Source organism: Apus apus, chromosome 3 (assembly GCF_020740795.1).
Source record: "Apus apus isolate bApuApu2 chromosome 3, bApuApu2.pri.cur, whole genome shotgun sequence".
Classification (NCBI taxonomy): domain Eukaryota; kingdom Metazoa; phylum Chordata; class Aves; order Apodiformes; family Apodidae; genus Apus; species Apus apus.
The window spans coordinates 58495504-58510144 of NC_067284.1; the positions used below are offsets into that span (position 1 = coordinate 58495504).

The 14641-nt window shown below is 38.1% G+C and overlaps 1 protein-coding gene across 38 annotated transcripts in view; it reads right to left on the bottom strand.

Annotated features, from left to right (window-relative positions):
* Window positions 1-1859: 1859 nt before the first annotated feature.
* NRXN1 (neurexin 1) overlaps window positions 1860-14641 on the bottom strand; it is a 759121-nt gene continuing 746339 nt past the window's right edge. For 30 of the 38 annotated variants that reach the window (XM_051616125.1, XM_051616124.1, XM_051616135.1 and 27 more), the window contains one exon: window positions 1860-5285. In XM_051616125.1, the coding sequence (XP_051472085.1) occupies window positions 4978-5285 (308 nt within the window). In that variant the 3' untranslated portion in view covers window positions 1860-4977. The remainder of the gene's footprint in view (window positions 5286-14641) is intronic. The other 8 variants (XM_051616136.1, XM_051616141.1, XM_051616140.1 and 5 more) reach the window with 1 other exon arrangement.

A 14641-nucleotide genomic window follows, 5' to 3' on the forward strand; every position in this document is an offset into this window, starting at 1 on the left:
GTCTCTCAAAGACCCTGAGTAGGAAGAAGCCTCCAAAGCAAGTAGATAAAGGACTGGGTGAGTTCTGGCCCTGAACCTCACAAAACTGAGCAGACTTGTATCAATGACTTTTTTTTTCTTTTCTGGAATTTCTAGCTCAAAGCTTAACCCAGGAGATGCTTCTGGTTTCATGAAGAGCAGTGACCAAGGAAAGGAGGAATAGCCTATCCAGATAAATCAGAGGCTGGCAAGGCAACCAATTTTATCACCCCCAAGCATTCATCAATTCATAAATTGACTTAAATACACTGTGTATTTCTCTTTCTCCCTACTCCCATGAGGACCAGAAACATTTTAATGCTGAAATACTTACAAACTCTATCAAAGTGGGGTCTTTAAAATAAAGCAAAGAGCCTTCATTCCAAATAAAATTGTACTGACAAATCTGGCTTAACCCAGCACAATGCTTCCAAGCACCTCTAAACAGGTCTGTACTGAACTTAGAAGCAAACTTCTATAATCGATATGAAAATCATACCTAGATACCAATTTAAAACTGTTTTGTTGAAGTATAAAGAAGCCATGTTGGAGGAATTAAACACAGTTGTTACTTAGAGTCTATACGTGTGCTCTATTTCCCTTATTCTAAGTTGAGATTGGGAGGATTGTTCATTTATTTATCTTTTTTCCTCACTTTGTGAAGGTTTTTTAGCTACTTGGCCACAGTGATGACTGATTACAGAGATCACTGCTTAAAGCAGTTGATGATGCATCCACTGAGAGGCTAGTAGGGTTTTGGTGAAAGGGAGAGCACAGCATAGATGTAAGAAAAAAAGAAAAAAGAACAAATACAATGTAAAGTCAAAAAGTCTGTAATTAAAAGTGGGTATTCTTGTAGTAAAACAAAAATCAATATTCTTAAGCTCCTTTAAATGTGTATAAAGCATTTTCCTAAATGGAATGTTCAGTATTTATTTAAACACAGACACACACACACACATCAGTCCTAATCCCAATATAAAGCAGTTTAGAATGTAAGTTTAGCTATATACTGTTTTATACCAACAGAAGATAGGGGCTGTTTTCTCCCCCAAAACTATCTAAAATACTTCAGCCTATACCTAATTAAACAGATGAATAAATCCCATTGAAGTCAAAGAAGCTACTGATGTGATTAACGAAGATACATACTTAAATTCTATTTGGAGTTTAGATCCAAAAGCTTAACTCCAGCCCCATTCAACAATACATTTAGGCAACTTTAGACACTTGCTTAAATCAATAGGATTAGATATTTGCTTGAAGTTACACATGAATTTAAATGCTATACTAAGTAGGAAAGTACTTATGTAATTAATTAGCTCTGACGGAAATTTTCTAATTATTATCTAAGAATGTTGTTAAGGATCTGAAATATGTTCATTTTTCCATTAATTTTTAAACCCTCTTCTAGAAAAGAGAAAATATTTTCAGTTTTAACTTTCTATCCCATTACCTTGCCTTCTGCCATCTTCTTTCCACCAGAAGAAAAAAAAAAAAAGTGGCAGAAAAGGAAGGAAAGTATTTTTTCATTCTTTGGGGGAGGGGAACATCAAGTTTTCATATATTGGGTTTTGTTTTTTAATAAAAGCTAGAAAATTTTAAATTAATTGACTCGATGCAAAACCAAACAATACTTTAATGTAATTAATACTTTTCTAACTGGGCGAGATGAAGACAAGACTTGTAGAAGGTTTTCACTAAAGTGTACAAAGAGCTTTCAGGTAATTTTTTCCTGACATGAATGTCTGTAACTTCATACTGATTTACCTTTTTTTTTTCACTGCTTTAGGCTGAACAGGTACTCTAGATCTAAGAGCAAGAGAAGAAACAAGCCAGCATTTGTATTAAGAAACATTTTTATTAACAAAACAGTAAATTCCACTTGCTTAGCATTTCCAATAATGAATAAATTGGCCTTGCAACAAATAAAAAAATTGTAAATATCTATCACAGAAAGCACTATAAGGTTAGGGGCATTGGGCCTCTCTTCGATGTCCTAGGGTTGAAAGTTTCACACATTATTTAGTGTTTTGTTAAAAAAGGCAACACAATACAGTCATAGAAATGAAGCCATCTCAGTCAAACAAATTAGGTTTATAGAGAAAGGATCCAATTTTATGTTAGGTAGTTGGTTTATGTCTGTTTGTTTGTTGTTGCTGTTGATTTTAAACAAAAAGGAATTTTAAATCCACTTGCTGGCACTTCTGATACATCCATATTGTTTTTTGCTAAATTATGAAATTAAAGAGGAAAGAGGAGAACCTTCAGAAACAGTGTTAAAATCATGTTTGCTTATTATAGTCGTTGCAGATTTTTTTTTCCTTGATGTATGGATTTAATTAAAGATTAATCTACCAAACTGCCCGGAAGTTGACCTGACCATGCTATTTCATCAATGTGATCAATACCAAGCCCAAAAGACCATTTCAGCTCGCCCAAACCATATTCTGTTACATCCGGTCTCCTGTCATCAGATTATTCTTGTTCTGTGTATCTTCAAGTACTGAAATCTGAAAACCACCTGGCTTTCAACTTCTTCTTCCCCATCTCCAGCTGAAGTCTCTTGCTTCCAGCAATGACCTCCGGTGTACCTAACCCTGCTGTTCCCTGAGTACAGCTGTCTTGTAAAGTTGGGAGAAATTTTGAGTGCCACAGGTGAACCACAATTAAAAAATTAACATAGGATGGATTTTGTGAACCTGTTCTCATTTCTGTCTAAATGCTAATGAAAATAAAACAAATGTTTCACAAATGCAACATGATACACCTCAGTGTAGTTGGCAACCTTCAAGAGAGGTGTTTTCATGTCAGCTACATGTATTTTTAAAGTGCTCTGACTCCCAGACAGATAGCTGTACCAGTTTCCAGCCTTTTTCATCAGCTACAGTGAATAACACACAAAAAAATGTTTTGTGCCTGCTGTTTAAAGCTAATTTTAAATTCCTCCCCCCTGCCTGTAAAGTGTGAACATCTATATCTCTCCCAGGAGGCCTTCCAATGATTTAGTTGATTTCTATTGAACTACCCTCTTTCTGTCTAACACATTTCCTTTGAACTTCTGTGTAAAGAAAATGTTACACTGTGATTTATTGCTGTGAACCTAATGAAATAATACTAGAAAAAAAAATTAACATGTAAATACCAGCATTATATTTAATATGTTTAAATAAAATGCATTAATGTTTTATATGTGTAAGAAAAGCTATGTGTTACTTTAAAAAATGATGAACTTATATTCGTCTGGTTATGATGTCTTGCAACACTACACAATCAACTTAGCTAAAAATACTTTTTCATATGTCAAAATGCCCACCATTGAAAAATACTATCGTGCACCTCAAGATTGCTTCTCTTTTGGAGAAAGGGGTAAATTCTGCAGTAGAATCAGCTTGGATAATGAAAATAAGTCTTTTTAGATCTTTTACCACCCAAGCTGTAGTAGCCGTTGTTTGTATAACTGAATGCCAGATAAACACTATATGATACTTCCTAAGAATTATTATCATAATTTCCTAAGAACAAGGTTTCTGAAAGGCAAACCATGCTCTCCAATAGTGAAGCTCTGACTGGAAGCCAAAGGCCAGTTTAAGTCACTAAATATTTATCTAATTAATAAAGGTATATTTCTAGGAAAATTGGCCATTCTGATCAACTTCATTGATGCATATCAGGAGCAAGAGATGGGGATAGGAGGGAGATGACAAATTACAGTAGAGATATATTTTTGCTTTCTAGTCCACTTCTTTCATACAAACTACTAAAACTTAATTGCAACATAACAGAGGCTGTACAGGTAAGAAAAAAATTAGCTGACTCTTATATACATTCATACACACCCCCCTTAGTATAACCACTACACTGTAAATAAAAAAAATTAAAAAAAAAAAAGAAAAATTAAAAAAGGGGAATAAGTCTGGGACAATTTATAATGGCTGCAAAAAAACTGAAGTATGTCTGTTGCTCCAGATGTCATAAAACTCTCTATACCTAGCAACACTTATAACATTGAGTTTACCAAAAATGGCTGAAGAGCAGATATAGTTTGCATTTTCTATACAACAGGCTATAAAACATCACTTATCACAGTCCAGAAAGCACATATAGATGTGTTTTTATATAAACATATGTAATAACATATTAAGCGTGCATGAAAATTTCCCAATGATTGCATCTATGCCCTCTTGTTTGTTTTTATTCTCTCTCTTTTTTTTCTCTTTTTAAGTTTTTTATTTTTTTTATTAATTTTATTTTGTGGAAATGTGCCTTATATTCCAGATTTTTGTTTTTGTTTTTGAAAATAAGGCCTCAGTACTATTTTCCTCACAACCAGAAAGGGGCTTTTTGAAAGTATTTCTACATAAGTCTTCAGAAAAGCCAGCACTTTGTTTCAAATGCAAGTTTCCAATCACTGCTTCACTGCACCAGATGGCAAACTCTTTTATGTTTGCTTGTTGAGTCACCATATATAATGACAGTCTTCTCTGACAATAAGACTAACTTAATTCTCAAGAAAGCGCTAGCACTTTGGCTAAATCCAGAATCATAGGTAGCTTCTTTATTCTTTCTTTCTTCACCACCCCCACCCCCCCCCCACGTTTTGTTTTGTTTTGTTTTAAATTTGTTTTGTTTCATATTGTGCCTTGATGTTGTAGTAATACTCCTTGCTTTATGAATGCGTGGTGCCATCATTGTCTTTCAGAAATGTTCCAGCAACATAAAGACAGGCAGAGTAAATGAAAACACTGTGGATGTTAGGGAATTTATCAGCTCCTGTTTGTGAAAAACAAGAGCATGAAATGCTTGTTTTTAAAAACAGTCTTTCCTTTCTGATTGCATTCCCTGTCTTTTTTGTTTGTTTTTGAATGTGCTTCATAAAAAGTAAAATAAATAAGTTTGTATTATGTCTCAGATAAAATGAAGACTATTTCTATACAAGTGTTCTCTCAGGTGTTGAGATCAGACATAGTACTCCTTATCCTTATTTTTCTTGTTTTTGTTGGAACTTTTAGCGCTGTTGGGCTGTTTTTCCTTGATCACAGCCCCATTGGATTGTGCTGAGTTACTGATGTAGTTTCGACTCTCATCTACGTGGTACGATCCTTCGTCTCGATTCCTGTACTTGTACATAGCATAGAGGAGGATGAGGATACACAGCGCTGCTGCTGCCACGATCCCAACTACCATGCCTGTTGTGCTGCTGGATTCACGAATCACCTCAGACGAGCCAGGATACTCCCTTCCTCCTCCTGCCCTGGTAGGATTTGCTGTAGGTAGATAATGAAATAAGGGAGAGGTTATTATTGAGTTTGAACATGGAGCTAGTCATATCTACCTGCTACAAACATGCATCTTTCTAATTGCACTCGCTAGGTCAGGACGGCGTAGCAAAATACCCTACTCTACAGGACCAAAAACATTTAGGTTTGCCGCCCATTCTGTTTTCATGTCTGTCAGCACAAGTAAGCAGGCTTTTAAACAAGCCAAAGGAGAGGGAAAATCTCACTTCAGTCTTCAGAAGTATTTCTCCAAAGGCTGTGATTAAGTAAAGAATGCCTAAATAATCTGAAATAACATGCATGCCACAATTTAAATTGCTAGAATACAAACATCTGGAAGGTTAGGATCTCCCACTCCCTCCCTCTCTCTTTCTCTCCTTCTGTAAATAACATAAAGTGACTCTATGGTACTTACTGAGAAGATAGTGATGACAAGATAGACTACCAAACAGAAGGGGGGGAGGGCGATCAAAATTCCCCCAAATTATAAATGATAGCAGCCAGTAAATAGGGTACAAATAAGGTACCCTCAGCTCTTTTTTAGATTTTCCTCAGCAAGCTTCTCAATTTCTCCTCTCTTTCTAATATTTTCTGATTATTGTTTTCAAAATCAATTCTATATACTCTTCTTACTTTTAGACAACTATCACAGAACCACAGAATGGTTAAGGTTGGAAGGGACCTTAAAGATCATCAGGTTCCAACCTCCCTGCCATGAGCAGGGACACCTCACACTAGACCAGACTGCACAAAGTCTCATCCAGATTGGCCTTAAACACCTCCAGGGCAGGGGCATCAACAACATCACTAGGCAACCTATTTCAGCACCTTACTACCATCGAGGTAAAGAATTTCTTCCTGATGTCTAACCTAAATCTCCCCTCTTTCAGTTTAAAACCATTACCCCTTGTCCTATCACTATCCCCTCTGGTGAAAAGCCCCTCCCCAGCTTTCCTGTAGCCCCTTCAGGTACTGGAAGGCTGAACAACCCCACTCTCTCAGCCTGTCTTCATAGCAGAGCTGCTCCAGCCCTTTGGTCACCTTCACAGCCCTTCTCTGGACCCTCTCCAACAGCTCCATGTCTTTCCTATGCTGAGTACACAGTACTGTCAAACCCTACCTTCCCTTTTTTAATATAGAGTTGTCTTTGAATATATGGCTACACTTCAGAACATTTTCCCATTACCTCTTTTTGTCGTTGATGCCAATACCAGGCATTCCTTCAAGCAATGCTTTATGCCCCCAAAATACCTGTCAACTTCCATAGAGCAAGGACTCAGCCTGCTAAGAACACACCTCTCAGGCCAGACTCTGGTCTTTTCAGTTGTGATATGAACTGAATTGACCCATCATTAGACTATAAAGTCTTCTTGATAGGAACTATTGTGTTGTCTGTCACATATTGTCCTCTTGCACAGTCATGTGGAATGAAAGCCTAATTTGAGGAGGAATTTCTAGGTTAAATGCTCCCAGTGCACATAATGCTTATGCATTTCCCATTATCTCTTTTCTTTATTACATTTTGCCAAAGGAGAGGAGGCAGATCTTTGTAAAAAGTCACTTTAAGTGGCAATAGCTAAAATGGATCTTCTGCTGTAACTTAGCAAGTGTCATGGACAAAAATGAAGTGACCTGGGTCTATGCAATGTTCCTCTGATTACAGTAGCATTTCCAAAATCCTGAGAGACTGTGCACCCTCAGCACTGCCAGCAAGAAAAGAGCAGTGAGTGAACAAGGGCTTCCCACCAGCACACTCTCATTAAGTATCCAGGCTGGCTTGTGGAAACCGTATTTTAGATCATTATGTATGGCTAAAACTATAGTCAGTGAAGTATAAATTTTACCTGAGAGTATTATTAAACACTGGTTTTAAAATATATTCATAATGCTAGCTTTATCAGACCTTGCATACAAGTAGCATTTTATTGAAGTGTATTAGAGAAGTGTCTTGCTCAAGCTGCATGAAAGCACTATGTCCCACAGTCACTTTGGACAACCAGATTTAAAAGCAGACACCAGCTACAGACATCTACAGTTGGCCCATGAATAATAAAACAAAGCAAATAAGCCACATACCCCAAAAAGAATGAAGTTCCCTCCCCAGTTTGGAATTACTCATCATTTATTTATTGGTAATTTGTGTTCTTACTTTTGAAACACCACTTCCTGGCAGTTATCCCACATAGGTTTAAAGAAGGTGACATTTTATTTGAAACAAAGAACAGAGGCACCACAGTAAGATTCAAGAAAACTGTCACTTGTGTCAAATAGGATTTTAACTTATTTTTTTTCCCCCTCTCTGAAAGTTCTTACTTGTTATGAGTTGGCACAATCGGTATTTTCTATGACTACACAAGAGATCTTGAAGTTTCACTTCAGAAGGCTCTAAGGTTTTTTCTCATTTCAGGTAGATACCACCATACTAAGAAATGCAGTCTGTCTCAAAGTAGTCAGTGACTGTTTTAGATCCTGTTTCTTCCTTATAGCTATTGTAGAAAAATGGAAATGCTTTTACATGTATCGTTTTACAAGAGACAATGCATTGTTGCAGAATAAAGACTCCTGAGTATTTCCAGAGTGAATGAAAATGAGATGAAACCTTACTGTACATGATTTCAGGAAATTAATTTCTCTCTGAGAAATAACAGAAGTAGCTGAATAAACTCTGTCAATACCTGATGGATTAACAGCTGCTCTTTCTCTTTAAAGACAGACATTTGGACCAAATGCCATCAACTAACTTTACAATAAATGTCTATTAAATGACACTTAATAACTTGCTCAGAGGAAAACATTCTTTTAACACTGCAACCTAAAAAAACATGTAAGGAATATCTTTCAATGTTATCTAAACTCCTGCCTTTCTCCTCATGGCATCCTTTTTTTTTTTTTTTTTTTTTTTTTTTTTTTTTTTTTAAGAATATTTTCACAATTATCTCATTTATCCCATCTGTCTAAGGAATATTCAACCACTACATTAATATTATTTAAACTTAGAACATTTTCAAGCATCTGTTGTTACATTTGTTTGGACTTCAGTAAAAGGAGCAGTTCAGCAAGGGAAATGAGTTTTTGCTATTATTCTTCCATTTACATTAAAATAAGCTTTTAACCTAGCTGGGCCTCCAAAGACAAATAAAATAGAAGGAAATAATGGGAAAGTTTTACAAAGCACATGGGTTTGTCTATGAACATTGTAGGTAGGAATGACACGCACAGCACTTGCTAAGGCAAGTCTCCTGTTCTGAGGACAGGGCAGAAGTGGCCACTGTGAAAAGGCCAGCCTATGCTTCTTCTGAAATCTATGTAAATAAATGAATCTCCATTAATAATATTGCTGAAACGGCTGTCATCTATTTAAGTAGGACCTTTATTTGACTAAGACTGGACTACCCAAAAGGAATTTACCCAGATTTTTTCCCCTGCAAGTCAGGAACTATTGCAAGGGACAACAGATTATCTCAACAGAAAGCAAGTGAAGATTATAAGGTTACAGAAATCTTGCTCTCTGCTTCCCAACTTTTTGAGATGCACATGGTGCAGTTTTCTTCCCAGCATCTTGGTAGCTAAACCAGGCAGAGTGACTGGGTCCTGGCATAGAAGCAGACGTGTGTCGATGGGTAACCTTGTCTGCCACTCAGTTACAGTCTCTGCAGCATCAAAAAGACACTGACTTTGTCCTGGATAAAGTTTCTTGTAAATGAGAAGTGAAATACCTTATACGTGAATGCTAAGATTGAATGTAATAAAAATTAACCTGATTTTTAAGAAAAAAAAATAATCTCCAAAAAATGCTGAAACAATCGATAAGTTGAGGATGGTTTGATTAGGAACAAGATAAAACCTTAGAGTGTGATTATGCTCTGACCATGCCATAACAGAGAGAAGAAATAAAAGTCATCTTGTGGTGCAATCATCCCTTCTTAAAACAACTTCTCTGACGCACAATTCTTCCTCTCAACAGCATATGATCACCATTTCTGGATTCCCTCAAAAAACAGCTTAGAAGAGACTGATTTTTAAAAGCCTCTTCTAACACTTCTGAAAAACTTTGCGTGAAATAACAGCAATTGAACACAGTTTTACATTGTGTAATAATGGATTAGAAAGTTATTATTCTTCACTGTATTTGTAAATGGTTTAAAATTTAGAGGGAAAAAATCTTACTATTTTCAGTGCCTAGTTTTCATTAATACTGTGAAAAGAAAATTGGAATTGCAGGCTCCCATGGTGTTTGTGAATTGAAATTAGCAGACTTAAAAACAAAACAAAACAAAAAAAACAACAAAAGGACCTCAAACCTGTTTTCTTTACATTTATGCCTTCCCACAAACTGTGAATAGGAAATTACTCACAAGACAAGAATGTTTAACTACTGCATTTGCAATGAGGCATGAAGGCAATTCTTTACAGGACATACTAATTTTCACTCTGTGTGCTATCATTGTAGATCTGCTTGAGGTCGACTTTCTGCAGCACTGTTGGATTCTGGTGAATAAGTTTCTGAGCTTACTGCAATTTCAGTGTCTAATTACAATGAATATGTCTGAAAAACAAATCTCAGTGCTTCCTCTGCTGAACTGGTTGCATACACACAGCCCAGTTGCAAAACCAGGATAAGGATCTGCTGTAAGCTTGTGCAAGAGACTAAGCTCAAACCCACCCCAGTCTGAATACAGCAGTATCTCAGCCTGCTCCATTCCTACCCAGCCTCAAGTGGCTCTTGAGGAAAGTCAAGAACTGGCTCCCAAAATGATGTCCATCAGTGACTGAGCTGCCATGGGAGGGAAAGAGTATAAGGTAGTTCCACATGTGGCTGCTATAGGCTATAGCTCAGTGACAAACTTTGATCAGACTTGGAACAGCCTATATCCAATACCATGATCTAATACATGCGAGAGATGTACCACAAAACTTGCTGCATTGCCAAACACACACTCTGTGCTCCATGATCATAATGGCACCATGATTCAAAGAGAACTGTAGCTGAGACCTGAACAAATGACACACTGATGTGGTGGAGAGGTGTGCACTTATGAGCAGAGGAGCTACATTTGCCATTTTAAACTCATGCCATGACATTTGTTCCAAGAAATCTGTAAGATGCTCTGAGAACAAGACAATTACCTGTTTTCAAATGTGTCAAAGGGGAAAATATTAAGGTATCTGTTCTATTCTTTGGTGTGCAAACCCAGCTTTTTACTTCCTGTAAACTGAAATCTCAAAGGTTCTCAGAAGGAAATGCATTACAATATCTCTAAAGTGATAACTAACTTGCCTAGTGATAAAAACAGTCTAGCAGTGAAACACCATCTACAGCTAAAAAGGCTGTTTTGCTAAGAAACTAAACATTGTCTCTGCACCAAATATAATGCTTATTTCCAAGTGCAATGATTTGCTATATATTCACTTCAAATAATTTACAAATCCTACCAATTCCTTAGGACTGCAGGTTTTGCAAGTAATATTTGTTTCCCATGGTTGAGAGGTATTGTCTCAATCATCTTTAAATGTCAACATAAGACTAAAGGGAGATAGGTTAGTCAGTAGAACAGTGCCAATCGATACAGCACACCAAATCAATGGGGTTTATAAGTTAATATGCTCTGCAGTGGTGAGGGGAATATTTCACATAGTATAATGATCACAGAATCACAGAACTATTGAGGCTCGAAAAGACCTCTGAGATCATCAAGTCCAGCTTATGACCTAACACCACCACATCAGCTAGACCATGGCACTAAGTGCCACATCCAACCTTTCCTTGAACATCTCCAGGGATGGTGACTCCCTGGGCAGTCAATTCTGATGTCTAATCACCCTCTCTGTGAGGAAGTGCTTCCTAATATCCAACCTAAATCTCCCCTTGGTGCAGCTTGAGGTTGTGCCCTCTTATCTTGTCACTAGTTGCTTGGGAGAAGAGCAACCTGACTACAACCTCCCTTCAGGTAGTTGTAGAGAGTGGTAAGAGCCCCTCTGAGTCTTGTCTTCTCCAGGCTAAACAACCCCAGGCTCCCCAGCCTCTCCTCATAAGACTTTCCCTCTAATCCCTTCACCAGCCTTGTTGCTCTCCTCTGGACCTGCTCCAGCACCTCAATATCCTTCTTGAAGTGAGGGCCCCAGAACTGGACACAGTACTCGAGATGAGGCCTCACCAGTGCTGAGTACAGGGACAGAATCACATCCCTACTCCTGCTGGCCACACTATTCCTGATACAAGCCAGGATGCCACGGGCCTTCCAGGCCACCTGGGCACACTGCTGGCTCGTGTTCAACTGGTTGTCAACCAGTACTCCCAGGTCTGTCTCTGCTGGGCCGCTCTCCAGCCACTCTTCCCTCAGTCTGTAGCGCTGCCTGGGGTTATTGTGGCCAAAGTGTAGGACCCTGCACTTGGTCTTGCTGAACCTCATACTGTTGGCCTCAGCCCATCAATCCAGTCTGTCCAGGTCCCCCTGCAGCATCTTCCTACCCTCCAGCAGGTCGACAGTCCTACCCAGTTTGGTGTCACCTGCAAATTTACTAAGGGTAGACTCAATCCCGTCATCCAGGTCATAAATAAAGATACTGAATAGGCTGGGCCCAGTATTGATCCCTGGTGGACAACACTGGTGATCTTTTCTCCTTTCACCAGTACAGCTGTCAGTCCTACCTCTCCCCACCTCTACATTTGTCATTCACATTTTAACATCTCCTTCATTCTTTTCTACATGGAGTAATTTATCTTGGTTTTGTGTGTGTTCTGGGAAATCTTTGGTAATTTGTTACTTTTCTTCAGAAATTTTGACTGATTAGCAAGTCAGTGGGTGGTCTAGATTTTAAATTGAAGTATTCCTAAATGGAAAAAAAAATTAAATGCTTCTGCAAATAAGATACCATAAAGAGGACAAACCACAATTGTTACACTATAGATAGTAGGTTTTCTAGCTAGCACTAACATTCTCTAATTGTAGAGAATGGGTTCAGACAGCTGAACCAGTATGTTCTGCTCAGTTACTTCCCCACAGCTCTAGGCCCCAAGGAGTCAGATGAACACCAGTGATACTGCAAGAAAAGGGCAGGAGCATTGGAAATAAGTTTTTGGTGGCAGCTAAGGTTGATTTTGTTGTACCAAAAACTTACAGTGTTGGTGACAGTGACATTTGAGCCTGGCTGGACTTTGTATATCACTGAGCTTCACAGGACCAAGGTTTCACTGACTGCTACTTTTAGAATCTCATTTTAAAAAGAAACAAACAAATAAACCAACCAACCAAACAAAAAACCCACAGCCAACAAACCCTAAACACAAAACATCTGATCTAGGACCTGCTTTTCTTCCAGGGAACACCGAAACATAGTTGAAAAGAGTGAGGACTGATGGCTTGGCCTGCAGAGCAAGGAATGATTCCTTCTCATTGAATGATCTGAAGGTGCAGACACCCATGTTCATCTTTGCAACTGTGGGTGATTCCCTGGCTGTCTCCTTTCACTAAGCAGCTACTACATGAAGAGATAAATGACTGTGCCACGAACATTATAGATATGGCTTGAATGTTGACGTTGAAACCATACTGCATTCAATTTGCTCTTAACACTGTCATCAAGTCAGATCCATTAGTGACAACGTTGATAATGTGCCTGGGAAAAGAACTGTCCAGGCTTTTGAGACAACCAGAATATACATGCACACACACACTGACAAAGTGATCGCCACAAATTCCAAACTACACTCACTAAAAGAAGACTCAGATACAACTTGCAGATACAGCTACACGTGTTCAGCCTGAATCCTATTGCTGCCAGGACCTTGTATGCTTCTCTGGGGGTGGGAAGAGAAAGGTAACTGGACTTCAGGGTTGATATAAATGACACTAGATGTAATTAATATTCTTTTTCCCATTAAAAATTATTAAAGTGAATAATGCTGCCTTGTTTTCCTTTGCTTCTCTCATTGCTCTGTAACACAATTCTGGTGTCTCTGATGTTAGCACAAGGAAAAAAACTTTGAGATATCTATAAAGATTTTTTGCATTTTGGAGTATGATTCTCATGTTCTCGCTGCTTTCATCTTTCTTTCATTTATCCCTTTTCTGTAATTTTTAACAGGTATGTGCTGTATCTAGATCAGAATGTACTGTTTAAGCCAGCTTACATTTAAACTGTCAAAGTCCCAAAGCTAGACCACAGCTCAACCTCTGGTTTTGAAACTTAAGAGCCAGAATAGGATGTCAACACAACAGAACTTTTCACTTAGGTCTTTATATAGTTAGAAGGAGATAGCCTGAGGTTAGATGATTTCTGGCACATGCATCCTCACTATAGGTTACTTTTGCCTTGAATTTTCCCTGCTTCCATGTATGAGCAATATCCTTAGAAAATACCTAGTTCTCAAACTTGTCTGCATCCACCTGTCACCTTGCAGACTGTCAAATGACTACTTAAAAACACTAAAAAACCCCGGTGTTTCCATAGAGGTTTAAATTAAGTGAAAATTAGCAGCAACCATCCTAGTAGGTATGCAAGAGATAATGAAAATTCCCACTGTATGAAACACTAGGAAACACTAGCAGAAGTTTACCATTGGCCCTTGGCAGTGGGGTAAGAAACCCTGTTGACTGCCAGCAGTCTGTTGACATGGCCACTACTTGATAAGCTGCAGCTGGCATACAACAACTACTTGTGACACCATAGTAACTGAATTTATCATGTACTGCAAATGGTTAGCCAGGAGCTGCAAAAGACTGCTGGAGTAGAGAGTGCCCTGTGTCATTTAACTGAGAGAGGCAAAGCACTGACTGTGTCCTGCATGCAGCACAGCCAGCTTCCCACTTTCTTAGCAAAACTGTATTTTCTCTGTTTGCTAGGGTTGGCTGCCTCAGATTCCCATCTTTCTGTTTGATCCTTCCTCCAAATAATAGCTAAGGTAGAGCAAATTTCTTGTGGAGTTTTATGGATGTGATTTAATATCGCATTGTTCAAATTTGGTCTGAGAAAGACAGAGAAATTCAGCAATATGATCCTGATTCAGGATAGAATTTTGGCTACAAACCTTTTCATACCTTTGCAAAATATTGTCTGTCTTCTTCTACCATGTCCATAAAAACAAGGATGATAAATAGTCCCGAAGAAGAGGGTTTTTTTTCCACAAAAAAAAGAGGCAAATTCAATGCATAAGCATAACGAAGTAACAAGAAACAGATTCAATACTGCTAGTGTCCACAACAGAATATTGTAATAGGTGCACTAGATGTAACAAAGCAAACCAGAATGAAACGCAGCTCAAAGATCACAACGGGCTTACATTAACGAAGGCACCAGTATCATCTCGTCTATTTTCAAACAAACTAGAACAACTAATTTATTTC